The sequence below is a fragment of the Aptenodytes forsteri genome, unplaced genomic scaffold (assembly GCF_000699145.1).
Source record: "Aptenodytes forsteri isolate BGI_AS27 unplaced genomic scaffold, ASM69914v1 Scaffold374, whole genome shotgun sequence".
In the NCBI taxonomy this organism is placed as follows: Eukaryota; Metazoa; Chordata; class Aves; order Sphenisciformes; family Spheniscidae; genus Aptenodytes; species Aptenodytes forsteri.
In genome coordinates, this window is record NW_008795678.1 from 448254 (window position 1) to 463976 (window position 15723).

The window sequence follows — 15723 nt, forward strand, 5'->3', positions numbered from 1 at the left end:
TGGCTGAACACCTGCCCGCCCATGGGAAGGAGTGAATGAATTCCTTGTTTTGCTTTGCTTGCGTATGTGGCTTTTGCTTTACCTATTAAACTGTCTTTATCTCGACCCACCAGTTTTCTCACTTTTACTCTTTTGATTCTCTCCCCCATCCCACTGCGTGGGGAGTGAGTGAGCGGCTGTGTGGGGCTTAGTTGCCAGCTGGGGTTAAACCACGACACCCTTATTCATGCTGAATGTATGGACAGAGCCCTGCAATAGCTTTACATGACATACAGTTGACTCATGTGGTCAGCTGTGCCGTGTGTGACCAAGAGCACCAGCTCGTCACAGAATTCTTACTTTCTACCACAACCCAGGAAGGGACCTTTCTTTCAAAATATGAGGCAATTTCTTCTTACATTTTTTATTATTTAATTTTCTTTTAGTAAATGTAATGTTACGCTGATTGAGAAAGAGACTGACATCACTGAAGATTGATGGCTGTTAGCCACAGCGCAGCTCCAAGGCCACCAGTGATGCAAGCTCTCCCAGAAACTGATTACTCCTTTTCCCTCTCCTTGTCCCCAACAGGCATGTGACCCAGCCCTGACCTGGAGGGATGAGAGGCAAGTTAGCTCTTTTTAGGTCTTTTATTCTCTAGCTCCTACAGTAAGAATACTAGCAAGGGGGCCAATTAGTGCCTATTGCAGTAGTCATTTCTGCAATGACATCTGTCCATTGGGAACTCATCTGAGACAACCAAACAGTTTTCAAACAAGCTGCCAAACAGCTGTCAGATGATACAGGATTTTGATCATTACTGACCTGAACACACTCAAACTGGAGACCTCGTGACGAAAGATGTATCCCATTCCTAGTCCCCAGAGCCATCCAGTCCCTCAAAACACTGATAGAATTCTATCTGAACACAGCTTTTCAGGAAGCAGCTAAAATAGCACTCACAAGGCTTAGTAAACATCTAAAGAGAACTAAAGCCAAAAGGCATTAGTTAGTCAGTAAGTTACCCTGCCTGGTCTACCCACACCATTACAAGATTTAGCAGCCTGTCAGCATCAGCCAGCTTTCTGACTGTACCCATAAAAAGCCATTTTCTTCAGAGAGGATCCAACTTTTAGAAGTGCAAACCAGGAAGGCAGTAGCGACAACAGAAGTCAGGACTAAAAAATTGCAGAAACACTCCAAGAATAAAAGAACCATCTGAAGAAATACTTTCTTTGGTTTACCTTAAGCAGGAGTGGATATTTGCAAATTCTCTGAATTGGAGTCAGCAGATAACCCTCTAGTGGAATGTCTGTCGTCTTTCTGCCTCCCAAAAGCATGCAACCCTATAATCAAAAAAGGAAACAAATGTTACCTCAGACACAAAGCTTTCAGATGCTCTTTGACATGATTTTGTATTCTTATAACATGTATTATGGTCAGAAAGCACTTTGCCACACCTAAGATACAGGAAATGGGACTTCATTCACCACTGAAATACAGCCATCAAGCCTGCAAAGTTCTTTGTGCATCAGGAAAAGAGAATTTGCTGTGGAGAACAGTGGCTGTGTAGAAAGGTATCTTCCCAGAGAAATATTATACAGTTGGTGACTCAAAAAGTGTCATAACAATACGATGACAATCAGCAAACCTAGATGCACCATTACATAAAAGAATCCAGCCTAACCCCACAATTGATACGACCATTTGTCTTCGTTCAGCATGCAAAATTTGCACTGTTGGTCCAGAAAACTCTTGAAGGCTAAAATAAAGCTTACTAACTAGTAATCATGTACTCTAGTCCAATCCTTATGCCTGAAGGAAATCGAAGTAGAATTGAAATAAATGAGTCATCTGTATTACATCCACCAATTCTCTGGCAAAACACTATGTCTAAGCACAGCTGGACAAACAGCATGGGCGCATTGGCTGGCTAACTAGCACACATGTAGCCCTCAACCAGTCTCACAGCACATGTTGCTGCTTGCCCAGAAAAAAAAAAAAGCTATGTGACATGCAGGCAAGGCTACCTTGTAGGTAGTAGGTGCAAGAGGCAATGAAATTTAAGGAAATCAGGTTTCATTAATTCTGATGCTCATTAAAAAAAAAAATTGGGTTTCGGCATTAATTTTGTGAAGCTCTGTGACTTCCAAACAGAAAGAAGGTGAAGGGCATTTCTCTACCTAGAAAAATTACTACTCTCCCAGTGTTGTTTAAACACAGTAAGGAAGGGGACAAGCATTGGACCAATACACCAAAGAAATCCAAGTCCAAATAGACTTTAGGTTGAGGAACAGAAGCAGCAACTGATCAACCTTTGCAATACTCACACAAATTTGGAGGGGCCCTGCATTCCGAAAGAATCATTTCACAGATAAATTTGCGCACACTACCTCAAAACAAGTGATGCTCAACTTCTCAGTAGATTATGGAAATTCATTTCTCAGGATTGACATGGAAGGGGAGTATAAGAATTGGGCATGGCATCGGGAAAAAAAAAAAAAAAAAATCTATAGTCCTTGACCTGTCCTTATTTTGTCACAATAATCTGTAATCTCTGTGTGATAAACAAATACCAACCTACTGTAAGCTCTTCATACACTTCCCTGAAGATTCTGTTATTGGCTGCTGCCAGAGACAGGTTGTGGACTCAGATGGACTTCAAATCTACTTCAGATAAACTAGTCTACACTCCTATGTTCAACCATAAATCTGGGCAACTTTGCTCCAAAAATCACCCCAGTTGCAAACCTGTCCTGTCAACAGAAGCTGAAGTTTAAATTCAGTTCAGCCAAGACGTGCTTGCTTTGGGGCATCACTGACAACATTTTCCCCTGTGAAATGTGTGCTGTGACTTAGACACACTCTGAAATTTAGTGGGTTTTTGGCTGTAGTTCAACAATCCTCCTCTTCAAGGAATGTTCACGGACATCATATATAAATCTCATTAGTCCTAACTGGTATTTTTACAGACAATCATCTGTAAAATAACCCTTCCCCAGGCTATTCTAGATCTGTAGCGCTGGCTACCAGCTCACAATGCTCCCTGTCCAATTTTCCAAGTCTCGAGTGATTCAGTCCTTCCCGTCTCTTCTTTCAGCCCTCTCTAGCTCTGGGCTCAAAACTGCCCTTTAACACTTACTGATTTTTCAAACACATTCCCACATTCTATATTTCAGCAGCTGCGAGGGGGCAATCGGGCCAAATCTATCCTCACAAGCAAAGCTTTGTATTTTAATGCAGCTTTCTCTGCATGGTGGCATTATACCATTGGCTTTAGGAGGCAGTGGAGAAGAGAAGGGAGGCCTGGAAGAAATTACAGCAGCCACAGCAAAGTAGACACTTCAGTGTAGCCTTCCATATTTACTGCTTTTTTAAGAGTCTCTTGGATTCAGGTGCTGCAGCAAGCCACAGCAGACAGTGTGACATCTTTTATGTACCTCATAATCAGTTTGCCAGCTGCTGCCGGTAATGCAGACAGGAGGCTTTTGCCAATCCAGTGGAAGTGTAGAACGCTCTGAATGTTGGGAAGGATGGTGTTTACATGCACTTTTGTCTCTCCTCTTTCTCATTAGTTTTCCTCAACGGAAGCACCCAGAGGAACTCACGAACAGGGAAAGGGTCATTTGGTGACTCAAACTAATGGTTTAACAAGGTTCATTAAAACTCAGACATGAGAAAGAGATTCTGACTACCCAATAGCATGAGTGCTTGTCCTTGCCGCTCCCTCCGAGGCCTATATTTTGTGGCTAAAAGAATGCTCTGGCCCTGCTTGTGACAGACATTTATGCAGAAGTTTTCTTTTGCTGTACTATATTGGGAAAGAGCAGACCTTTGGCAGAAAGGAGAAAGAAGAGCAGAAAGAAGAGCAGAAAGAAGAGCAGAAAGAAGAGCAGAAAGAAGAGCAGAAAAAAGAGCAGAAAGAAGAGCAGGTCCTTTGCAAAAAGACACCCTTTCTTTTACGTCATAGCATTTACTAAGAAAAAAAGCTAAGGAATTAGTCCCTCACCTACATGCCAACCCCATTCCAAATGCCATGCATCCATGGCCAGGAAAACAAGACACCCAAAAATTAAGCATAATTGGGGTGAAGGCTAGGAGGAGAAACATCCAGAAAAGAAAGAAAAATAAGGAATGTTGGGCAGAAGGCACTGTCTACTGGTTGTTTTTCCTCCCAGCTCAGCCTCTATAGAGGCATTTGAAAGCTGTATGCCACAGTTCCTCCCAACATAGATACTAATACATCATGGGTTGTATGGAGAGTTGGGTCATTTTTGATACAAGCGGCAATGACGCAGTCAAAAGAATTCATCCAGACTACATTTCTTGCCCACAACTGGGCTCATGGGGAAAAGGGCGTCAGAAGCAGGCCACATTTTTCTGGTGGGTCTGCAGATGGTGAATTGGTCAGAGAACTGAGCAGGGAATCAGATCCACTGGGAACTAGTCACAGCCCTGCTGCTGACTTATTGCATTACTCCTTTCACAATCTTTGCTCGAATTTTCTGTTGCTTCTTTTTAAAAACCACAAAAAAACTTCCCTGTTTCCACTGAAATCACTCATACCTGAGCTGTGCTTAGTTCTGTGCCTGAACTCATCAGTGATTTCAATACCTATCCACCCTGAGTGCTGCATACCTGGAATGGGTAATATCTGCAAAATGCCTGGCGTTCCTGGGATACCAAAGGGTTATTATGAGTACAGTGCAAAGCCAGATCATTAAGTCAAGAGTGCTAGAGAAGGTGCTTACCAGGAGGAATGTTCTCACTGTTGGGATCTTGTTCAATTCCATCAGCAGTCTGAGTGCTTTCTCGTGGTTGCTACAATACTCCTCGTACACAAAGAATTTGTCTTTCTGCAAGGAAAAACATAGTAACTTATTGACTCAGACAAAACTGGAATGACTATTTTGTCACAGTCTGATACCAAATTCTTTACAAAGGGGTGTGCACTCAGAGTGGCATTAGGGTTGCAGTTTACATGAAGCGTGTGATACTCTTCTAATGTGAATAATGTATAGAGGTGTTCCACTAGTTCCTAACTTACTCTGTTGCAAGTTAACATCAGCTTTCTGAGCAAAGAGACTTCCCGCACTTTTCCTCTGAACGCATCACTGAAATAATATACTCTTTACTGAAAGAATGGATTTTGCTATCTCAGGGATACTTGCACATGTGTCAGGATATTGCAGCAGAGTAGCCAGGAGCAAGTGGGCTGACATTTCTGAGCTGTGCTGACCACTCCTGCAGGAGGAAGAAACAGAGGTGCCTGGGAAGAACCAAGGCCTGGAAGAAGCTCAGAGATCTGGAGGGGAACTATAACACAAAGCAACCAGCTGGAAAGCCCCTGCCTTTCAGGGCTGAGAGGGAACCCCCACTAAGTTGGCTGGTTCACTTTGTGTTCTGAAACAAGCAGCAGACTTCACTATTTTGATGCAACACTAAACAGTGGGTCAGCTGTCCATAACAGTTTCCCTAAATAGAAAAATTTCATCAAATACATGTGAAATAACCAACATATTACAGAAATTAAAGGAAGGGAAAGGTAGCTTCGCAGCTAGATTGAGGTACTTACACTGGAACATGTCACACCCACCAGCACATGCAGTGGAATGAAATCCCCTGTTAAGAAACAAGGGTCAGCTGGCAGCAACAAGTTCTGCTTTACTGATCGCCAGAATCAAACATAGTGCAACTTCTTCTAACTAAAATGATCAGAGATGCTGAACCCACTGCAAACATCAGATATCTGGAAACACTGAAATGATTCACAAAAGAAGCAGTAACAACTATTTCCATGCCTGAGCAGATCAGGCAAGGAGCGAGTTGATCCTTGCAAGGCTGTTGGGAAGGGTTGAACTTTCAGCAGCTACGTTACAAGATTCCAGTATTGCATTCACTGGAACAAAAAGGGGGGTCAAGGCTTTAGCCGGTATTAGGCTTTAGCCAGGTTAAATGATTCAGAAGCCAAAAAAACCCATCATTTTTTGGGTGCTTCTCACAATAGTACTTTCTTTCCTGGTTCAGGTCGGCTTCTATGCCACAATGCAGTGCCATGCAGAGGCACTCAGACAAGCTACTTTGCATATCAAAAGTAATTTAGATGCATTAGCGTGGCACTCTGCCAGGGGTAATATGCGAGGCCTTCCAAAGCTGGCATCTCAGGGTACCATGCCATGTAGACAATGCCCTCCAGAGTTTGTTGTGGCATTCACATCATTAATTTTCTATTTAGAAACCTGGCCTGAAAACATTCTATCTGAACCTTTTCATCTCCCCAGAACTAGGAAGTTAATTTTTTTTGAGTTTTGATTGGACTCCTAGCACTCTTCAGAGATGTAGAGCTTCTTGTGTTAGCTGAAGATATCTGCAGCATCTAGCTACTTTTAAGACAGTTCATAGCGATCCAAACAAAAAACTACTGCCAACTGAAGGGAGTTAAGTAACATGAATCCATGGGAATATAGCTGCACTAACTGGGCGTTCCCTTCACTATTGTCACATGGAAAAGAAATTGTGTTAATATTAGTTTAGGAGAATTTGACATTCTGGTCAGATGCTCAATGGCTAGATGTACATGCTCAGAGACTGTAAAATGCTTTGGGGGTTTGGTTTATCACTAATCTGATGAAATTTTTTTTCCCTCCTTGTACTTCCAAAGGAAGCATTGAGAATAAATAGATGTACGTCCAAACACAACAACAACGGTACAAAGCAAATAAAACAACAGCCACAAAGAGTATGGTGCAGAGAGCTGGAATGCAGATGTTCAAGACTTTTATCCTTCATCTACAGCTGTTCATATTAGTACTGGAGTTTAATACTGGGAAGCTGAAAAGAAACAAAGGCTTCTGACCACCAGATGGAGGAAAAGGCAGGGCTGGGTCCATAGCACAATAGAAAAGAGGCAATTGAGAGGCATGGGATTGTTTTCAACCATAAAAACTGGAGAGTTACAGAATGAGAAGACAGATATATGAGTTTCTCCGACATTTCCTCCTGTCACTTCTTCTCAACTCCCTGGATGCACACAAGCAGCATGCTTGAAACTAAAAATAGTAACCATTAACACAACAGCATCCGTTACATCAATGCACACAAAATGTCATTGCTCAGGTTTCTGACTGCAGCTTTGAGTGTCTGGAGTTTTGGGAGGTTATATTTAGATCATGACAAAATTTCTTTGCTAAAGCTCAAGTCAGTACAGTAATTATACACACACCAGAGTGCTTTCATCAAGTCTTTTCCAGCTGTCCTTCATGCATGAGACCCACAAATATGAGAACTATGTTTTAAATTACTCAGTGTCTGAAGTGTTTAATTTCCTCTCTGGGTGACATTCAGTACTGGACTCTCCCATCTCCTGGTGAGGAAATTATCAGTTACATAATTACAGATGTTAGCCCAGGAATTCTGAACCTGCAGTTACTCTATATTAAAGTGCAATTATGGTCAGAGGTGTGACCACATAAAAATGCCACCTTCTTGCTCAGCAAATCTGCTGGATACACAGCTAGACCTTCTGATTTTGGTGACAGAAATAAGTCTATACTGTTCTTACTTTGGTTAAAATAAATCCTTAACCAACAGTTTATTCTCCAAATATGTTATTTTGGGTCCATTAGAACTGCCCACAAATTAGTGCAAATATGAAAATAGTTTTGACTAGAAAAAGCAAATATGACATTTGGAAAATTGTAACAATTTTATTTGGACATATTTTTAACAAGGCATGGCATTTTCTTGTTTCAAAGCAGGCTGAAACCAATTTTGTCAAAATGAAAAACCTAAACAAAACAGAAGATACAATTCTCAAGAAAACAAGATCCCTGATGACTTCGACAGTAAAACTGATCACTCATGCAACATTGCTCCTAAAAATGAGAAGAAAACACCTTTCCCTCGAACAAGTTTCTAGCTATTATATCACCAAACCTCTAGCAATATGGCAATATCAGAAATGAAGCATCTGTCAATTCACTGCCCTTCTGCTCTGCACACAGTCATACGCATTCATGACCTGCAAAAAAGAGCCTATGCTGATGAGGTGCGATTATTCCAAGTTCAGTGTATATGCTCTCTTTGATGTTAAAGACTTGTTCTATGTGCCATTTTGTTTAAGGCTGCAGATTTGATTTTGAATGAATGTTTAAGCTTGTTCTTTACTGTCTGCTATGGTCATACCGAACTACAACTCCAGAAGGAATGCTAGCACCTAGCATCAGACAATGAACTTCTCATGATTATCTGATCAAATGGAGTACACTAGGGCAAACAATATCTGTCTTCTGAAGTAAAATAATTTTTCACACCTGAATATCAGAGCAAGTGCATTTCCTCATCTGTTAAAATACTTCGAAAAGTTAATGTGCAATAATTGCTCTTTTGGAACCCTTGCAAAATCTTCTTGCTTGCTTCAGGTGTTACTCAAGATCTGAATCCTTCTGAGCTGGACATCCAGGGGAGAATACCCTAGCTTTATTACAAATGAATCAACTCTGATCCTAGATGCTGATAACAACTAAAAGCGGTGTCCTGTTTCTGAAAATCGGTGGACTGTTGTTGAGTGAGGCTCTTCTAGGCCAAGGTAAACCAGGAAAAGAGTCAGGCCTACATAGATTAGAAGATATTTAGGATACACAGATCTCACGAACAGGACCCAAACACTGCAGTCTGGTGGAACTCCACATGGGGAATCTGGGGATCTCTATCAAGGATATATGATACAAGGAAACTTACAGAAAACATGCACCACTAAGAAATGCAGTGTCTGGAAAAAACAGCGCTTCAAGAATTCTGAAGTTATTCACCAAATTTATGATCGTTTTTAACATTGAGTTTTTGAAGAAAAGCACCTGTGATAATATCTGGCTGCTGACAAGGACTGGGTTCATAATCAGGACTAAGAATGACCTTGCCAGGTGATCATGATAGAAGATACACTGATACATTCAAGATTCACAGGCCTTATATCACTTCCTCACTGCAAACTCCCCTGAGGATACACTGTGATTTGATGATAATGAGAAAGCAGCACTAAGGGTGTTCTTCCTAGCACTTCTTCTAAGCACATTGCAACAACAAGAGAACCTTACCCAAAATGAAAGGCCAAACAAATATGTTACCCATGTTTTCCCTGGGTAAACTGGCTAACAATGTGCACTCTGAAAAAAGCTCCTCAGCCATGTTGCAGGAGTGCATCACTGGAAAAGAACGGCTGGATTTTTCTCCAGGAAACCTCAAGTGTGCTGCAAGGGCTTCTTGTGGTGGCAAAATACTGTACACCATTTAAAAAAAACCCACCTGGTTTCAGCACCATGGAAACACCTTCAGGAGTACTGTTTCTGAGGCACAAGGGTTTTATGAATGCCTCTGCTTCATCAGAACAGCCCCAATTAGGGAAATGGAGCTTTGGAAGCCTGAGCAGAAAGGAACCGAATACTAGCTCTGAACCACAGTTGCCACTGGCATCTCCCTGTCACTTGCTGGAGACTCACTATGGAAGCCTTTACTGTGACAGGGCACAAATCCCACACCTCCCTCACTCCCAAATACCCACAGTGAAGCTTGTCTTCTAAAACCTAGGCACAATCTGCATGCAAGGACAGATTATTTCCTCCTCTCTTGATAATCTTCTGTTGACTGTTCCTTACTCAGACTTAAGGTACCACAATGCTCCTAATGGTATTCCTAAATTTCCTTAAGGTACTTATGGATGAGACCAGCTTTTTCTATGTATTCTGAATCAAATATATGTTTTACTTCCTTCCGCATAAGCTGCTTCTTCCGTAGGGGATCATGAAACGGTTGATGTACACGTTATTTGCAATGCACTCCACAGACAACAATGTAAGCTGATCTCAGTCAAACTGCCTCTATCAGAAGACAAATTCTCACCAGCACTCATCCCTATGCATTACAGTTTCATAATTCCTGTATTGTTGCATGTTTGATAAAGAAGGAACATGACATAATTATTAAATTTAACAGTAATAAAGTTACAAAATTATATGTTCATATACAAGAAAACACTACCAATGACTACATACACCAGGCTTGAATTCAGTCAAATGACAGGATGTTAACATTCCTGGTTATTCAGTGCCACTCTGAAACACAGTGAACAATTTGACAGCATCACTCAAAAGCCCTCTAATTTTGATACCCTTGCTAATGAATAATATATTAGTACAGCACATCTTGTTGGTAGGCAATGATTCTAGTGGTATTCAAGGCTTTAACTAAGTTCACCAGTATGTTTTTCAGCAGCTGACAGTCAGTCCTCACATCTGATACAATTTTTGGGCATGGTCTCAATATAACACTTTCTGACACTATTTTAATAATTGTCACAGCATAAATAAAACTTAAACAAGGAGTGGGGGTAGTTCATAAACCTCTATGAATAATGAATGGCTGTATAATTGCTGTCCGCTCAAACCTGATGAACTGTGAAAGCATGGATTTTGATTATGAAAGCGTAATAGAATATATTTTGATAGGAATTTGGCCTGTGGCTTAATGCAGTTAATAAGAATTTGAAGAAATGGCTATTATATACATGCTTTCTAATTTTCAAACATCTCGGGAGCGCTGCTCCAAGTGAAAAAAAATGCAACTTCAAATTATTATACATGTAAATTAGGTAACTTTGCATTTAAATGAGTCCAGCTTGTAACTAGGTGTATATAATAACTGATCTTGCATATACAGCATGCTCTATATACATATTAGTCAGAAGACGGCACACATACATGATTGAAAATCGGACCAAGTTAAAAAAACAAAACAAAACAAAAATCTACCACAGGAAGAATTTCACAGTACAAGAAACAAATTACAATGAGAGAAGCAATGGTAGGATCATAAGCTGCAATTGCACGATCCTTAGTATGGGTCTGTGCTTTCCTGGATCACCTAGCAGTACCAATCTGACTGGATCAGGTTGGCACACATGATCATATTATGGATGTAGTAGGACATCAAGTAATACAGCTATCAGGCATAAAGTCAGATGACACAAATGTAACTTGTCAAAACGTTCTAAACAACCTGGAACTGGCAGAGTGAATTTCTATCATATGACTACTTCGCATTTTGTATCTCTGGCATTCTTGAGCTAGCATTATGAGTCCAAAAGCCAAATTTTATTTACTTTCGAGCTACAGAATGCAGGTACTCATTTATTCCATGGTAAAAGGCTGCATGTTGTAACTTGTGCTGCATTTCAGCAAGATAAGCCATCTCACACTACCTTTCATTTACTGAAGGATAAATGTATGCACAGACACTAACTACTGTAAATGATGTATTGTTCTTTGTTTTTAATTTTGATCTTTGAGGGTTTCAATTTTTAAAAAATTTAAAATACACACAAAAATTATTCATTTACTTGAAATTGTGCTGCTTTTTTGAAACATTTGGAACCAAAGCAGACAAATTCTGAGCAGTAAAATGTGATCAGCTGGGTGAAAAAAAAAACATTCAAGGGGAAAAGGAAGAGTTTCCAAAAATACCTCGTTGTTTAGCTGAGTTTGATGTGGTTTCCATTGTTCTAACCTCATTCACAAGTTTTTTTCCCACCCTACCTACAACTTTCATACAAGACATACATTGTCATAGTATTGCCACAAGCCTTAGAGATTAGGGCTAGTTAAGGGGCATGGGAGCTTATGACAGGAAACTGCATTTTCAGATAGCATTAAGTCATTGTACTTACAAATTTTAAGAAAACATTTCCCAGTTCATGCTGAGACTGAGGTTCTGGTTGTAAACAAAATTCCAGGGCAGCCAGGAACTCCTTGTGAACACCAAGAATGTCTTCGATGTTAGAAAATAAGATCTGAAATATAAAGAGAAAAACATTGCTAGCTGTTAATAGATCTGAGAGTGTTTTGTTAAAGTAGTAGCACCAAAATATTGTGGCTCTAGACTTGCTGTGATAGGATCTAAAGCACTGACAGGGACTTGTACAGAATGAATTACACTGTATTTGCCCCTTTCCTGGCCCCCTATGGAAATCTTTATTGCTACTGAAGTACCTGCTGTAAATGAAGGTTATCTTTCCAGATATCTGAGCATGATGAATATGAGCAACCTCTTTCAAGTCTAGAGAAGATTTTCTATGGGACCAACCAGGTGAATGGAATCACAAGGACCAAACACACTTTGCAGGAGATAGAAGCAGGAAGTCATTTGCCTTTCCTTCCCATGCATTAGAAATCACTTTCTGGAAGAAACGGACTTGAAGCTATCTCACACAAAGATGTACCTGTAAATAAGAGACCAAATCTCTGCCACGTGGGATCTAGCATTTCACTGACAGGAGTACAGAACAGTGTAAAACACTTGGAAACCACAAGAGCAGCATTTTAGAGTTCCCTTTCACTGATCTCAGTGGTTCTAAAAGGTGTATGTAATAGGATAAAGGCCCCTAGTTTAGACATGTACTAAAAGGTAATTGTGCAATCTCACAGCTAAATGATCCCTAGTGATTTGAATATACATGTGCTAAGGGGAATAAACTGCCAGGGTGAAAGCTGCTATAAACACATAAGCATTTGTATTGGGATTGCGTGGCAAGGTTTTGGTAGCAGGGGGGCTACAGGGGTGGCTTCTGTGAGAAGCTGCTAGAAGCTTCCCCCATGTCTAAGACGGACCCACAGCTGGCCAAGGCCGAGCCCATCAGCGACGGTGGTAGCACCTCTGGGGTAACATATTTAAGAAAGGGGAAAAAAAACCTGTGCAACTGCAGCTGAAGAGAGGAGTGAGATTACGTGAGAGAAACAACTCTGCAGACTCCAAGGTCAGTGAAGAGGAGGGGGAGGAGGTGCTCCAGGCACCGGAGCAGAGATTCCCCAGCAGCCCATGGCGAAGACCATGGTGAGGCAGGCCGGCCCCCTGCAGCCCATGGAGGTCCACAGTGGAGCAGATATCCACCTGCAGCCCACGGAGGACCCCACGCCAGAGCAGATGGATGCCCAAAGGAGGCTGCGACCCCGTGGGAAGCCCGCGCTGGAGCAGCCTCCTGGCAGGACCTGTGGAGCCGTGGAGAGAGAGGAGTCCACACTGGAGCGGGTTTGCTGGCAGGACTTGTGACCCCCCGTGGAAGGGACCCACGCTGGAGCAGTTCGTGAAGAACTGCAGCCCACAGAGGAAGGACTCAGGTTGGAGAAGTTCCTGGAGGACTGTCTCCCGTGGGAGGGACCCCACGCTGGAGCAGGGGAAGAGTGTGAGGGGTCCTTCCCCTGGGGAGGAAGGAGCAGCAGCGACAATGTGTGATGAACTGACCACAACCCCCATTCCCCGTCCCCCTGTGCCACTGGTGGGGGAGGAGATAGAGAAAGTTGGGAGTGAAGTTGAGCCCGGGAAGAAGGGAGGGGCGGGGGCAAGGTGTTTTAAGATTTGGTTTTATTTCTCATTACCATACTCTGATTTGATTGGTAATAAATTAAACTAATTTCCCCAAGTTGAGCCTGTTTTGCCCGTGACTGTAACTGCTGAGTGATCTCCCCATCCTTATCTTGATCCACGAGCCTTTCATTACATTTTCTCTCCCTTGTCCAGCTGAGGAGGGGAGTGATAGAGCAGCTTTGGTGGGCACCTGGCGTCCAGCCAGGGTCAACCCACCACAGCTTTTTAAGTCTTAATCTTTTTCATACAAAATGTGAGAAGTAAGTGTGAGTACACATTGTAACTGCTGAGTGATCTCCCCATCCTTATCTTGATCCACGAGCCTTTCATTACATTTTCTCTCCCTTGTCCAGCTGAGGAGGGGAGTGATAGAGCAGCTTTGGTGGGCACCTGGCGTCCAGCCAGGGTCAACCCACCACAGCTTTTTAAGTCTTAATCTTTTTCATACAAAATGTGAGAAGTAAGTGTGAGTACACATATACGAGATGGAATGCTACCTACACAGGGGGAGGGAGAAGTCCTGATGCCTGGTGACACAGCCATTAGTATTGACAGCCCCTGGAGGAAAGCCTGAATGGGCAGAGTAAATAGTGGAGTCTGCAGTGACATACATATTGCAGACAACGTTTTCTGTCACTTTGCTTTAACTATGCCACTTGCAAAGAGACGATCTGTAGTGTAGTCAAACCAGCTTTCATGTTGGAAGCAGCCTCCCAGGTCTTGCACAGTGAGTGGGTGATGCTCCTCTGAACCCCAAAGCATGCTGCCTGACAGAGCCAGCCTTCATCTTCCTGGCAGTCGGTATGTGAAGTGACCGAGACTAACATCTTACAATACTTCCCAAAGCACCTTACCGTAACACTAAGCTTTTAAACTTCATGCAGTGGAATTTATTCACCAGATGTGACACTGATTCAGCCTGGTGGCTGGTGATGTGGCAGTAATTCAGAAAAACAATAACCTGTAAATTAAGTCTAATCATTAGAGACAGGAATGAAACCTCAATTCATGGTTTAAAACCAGTTTCTTTCTGGTTTTGCAGGGGCAGACAAGATCAGGAATTCAAGGAGCCTTCCTCTCTGCATGTACCCAGGTTCAACTCTATACCTTCTGTTATTCAAGGATGGGCAGAGCATTTCTCTCAAACTCCTCTTGCAAGCTGGCTGTATGTGCAGAGCAGAGCCTGTTGCATCTTCCTTGTCTTTGCTCCCCTCTCACTTCAGGAATACTGAGATATGGTAGTATGCACCATCATTAATGCATACTTGTGCCTCATAGCTCCTTTCTGGCTCTGAATAAATAAAAAGATTCCAACACACTGAATTTGCACTGATGGGCTCTGAACCAAAATAAAGGACAGGGAGCTAGGACCATTTGATTGCTTCCAGAAAACTTCCTGCGCTAATTCAAGCGGAGCGTACGACGGTTCTGTCACATGGCTGAAACTGATGTGATGACACAGTAGCCTCTGTCTGCATGGCTTTGCCAGAAGCTGTGCCAAAAGGGGATTAACAAGGAAGAGGAAAACATCTGTCAGGGATGATTTTGTCCTTCAGGAGCAGTCTTCAGAGGGTATTTTTTGATCCAAGGAATATCTGTGTAATCTAATGAATTCCATGGTGGTCAGTAGAGCTCTGCTTGCAGTAGTATTCGCAGATGAGTCACTTGAAAATCAAGGCAGCAGAGAGACCTTGACTGCATGTGCTTCTATATCCAATACGCAGTTACCATTTATAAGCCTTATACGAGGATCTATGTCTGGCAGCTCGTGTACACCCTCAAATTGTACTGCCTTCAATCTACTGTATCAGTAAAACAACATTAGTGCCCTGCTGTGAATGTAGCATAATACTAACATATCAATAGAGTTATTCCCACATGAGGCAGCGAATAAACTAAAAATGTTTTTTTATGATGTTGCTGCCGCTGTTAGTCACTGGAGTACTTGTAAAATCTGGGCCTGGCACAGGACTCAATGTGGCCTTTCTGGAAGGGGATACAGTGGCCAAAGATTACTGAAATCTCCAGTGCTTAGCACCAGCAGTAGGAGAAACCTGCAAAAATAATACTGGGAGCAATAACCCGAATTATCCTAAAAAGCACTTTCTCTCCTTTTGCTCAGAGGTGAGTGACTGCCAGAATACCCTGTATTTTCCTCTAGACGTTTCTGCTGCATGAAGAAAGAGAGGAAAAGACAGGCTTTTCCTTACATAAGCTGCCAAACCATTTATACAGTCTCTGCTACCATCCTTGTTGCTGCCAGCCACCTCACAGCTCTCTGGTGACTCAAGATACATAATATTAGCAGGCAGAGTTATCAGAAGTCCTACC

The 15723-nt window shown here is 42.1% G+C and overlaps 1 protein-coding gene across 1 annotated transcript in view; it reads right to left on the bottom strand.

The window, feature by feature from the left end:
* PREX1 (phosphatidylinositol-3,4,5-trisphosphate dependent Rac exchange factor 1) overlaps positions 1–15723 on the bottom strand; it is a gene marked incomplete at its 5' end in the record, with an annotated part of 112475 nt that overhangs the window by 94599 nt on the left and 2153 nt on the right. Inside the window, 3 exon segments of the mRNA XM_019472963.1 lie at positions 1224–1325; positions 4731–4835; positions 11699–11821. Of these exon segments, the coding sequence (XP_019328508.1) occupies positions 1224–1325; positions 4731–4835; positions 11699–11821 (330 nt within the window).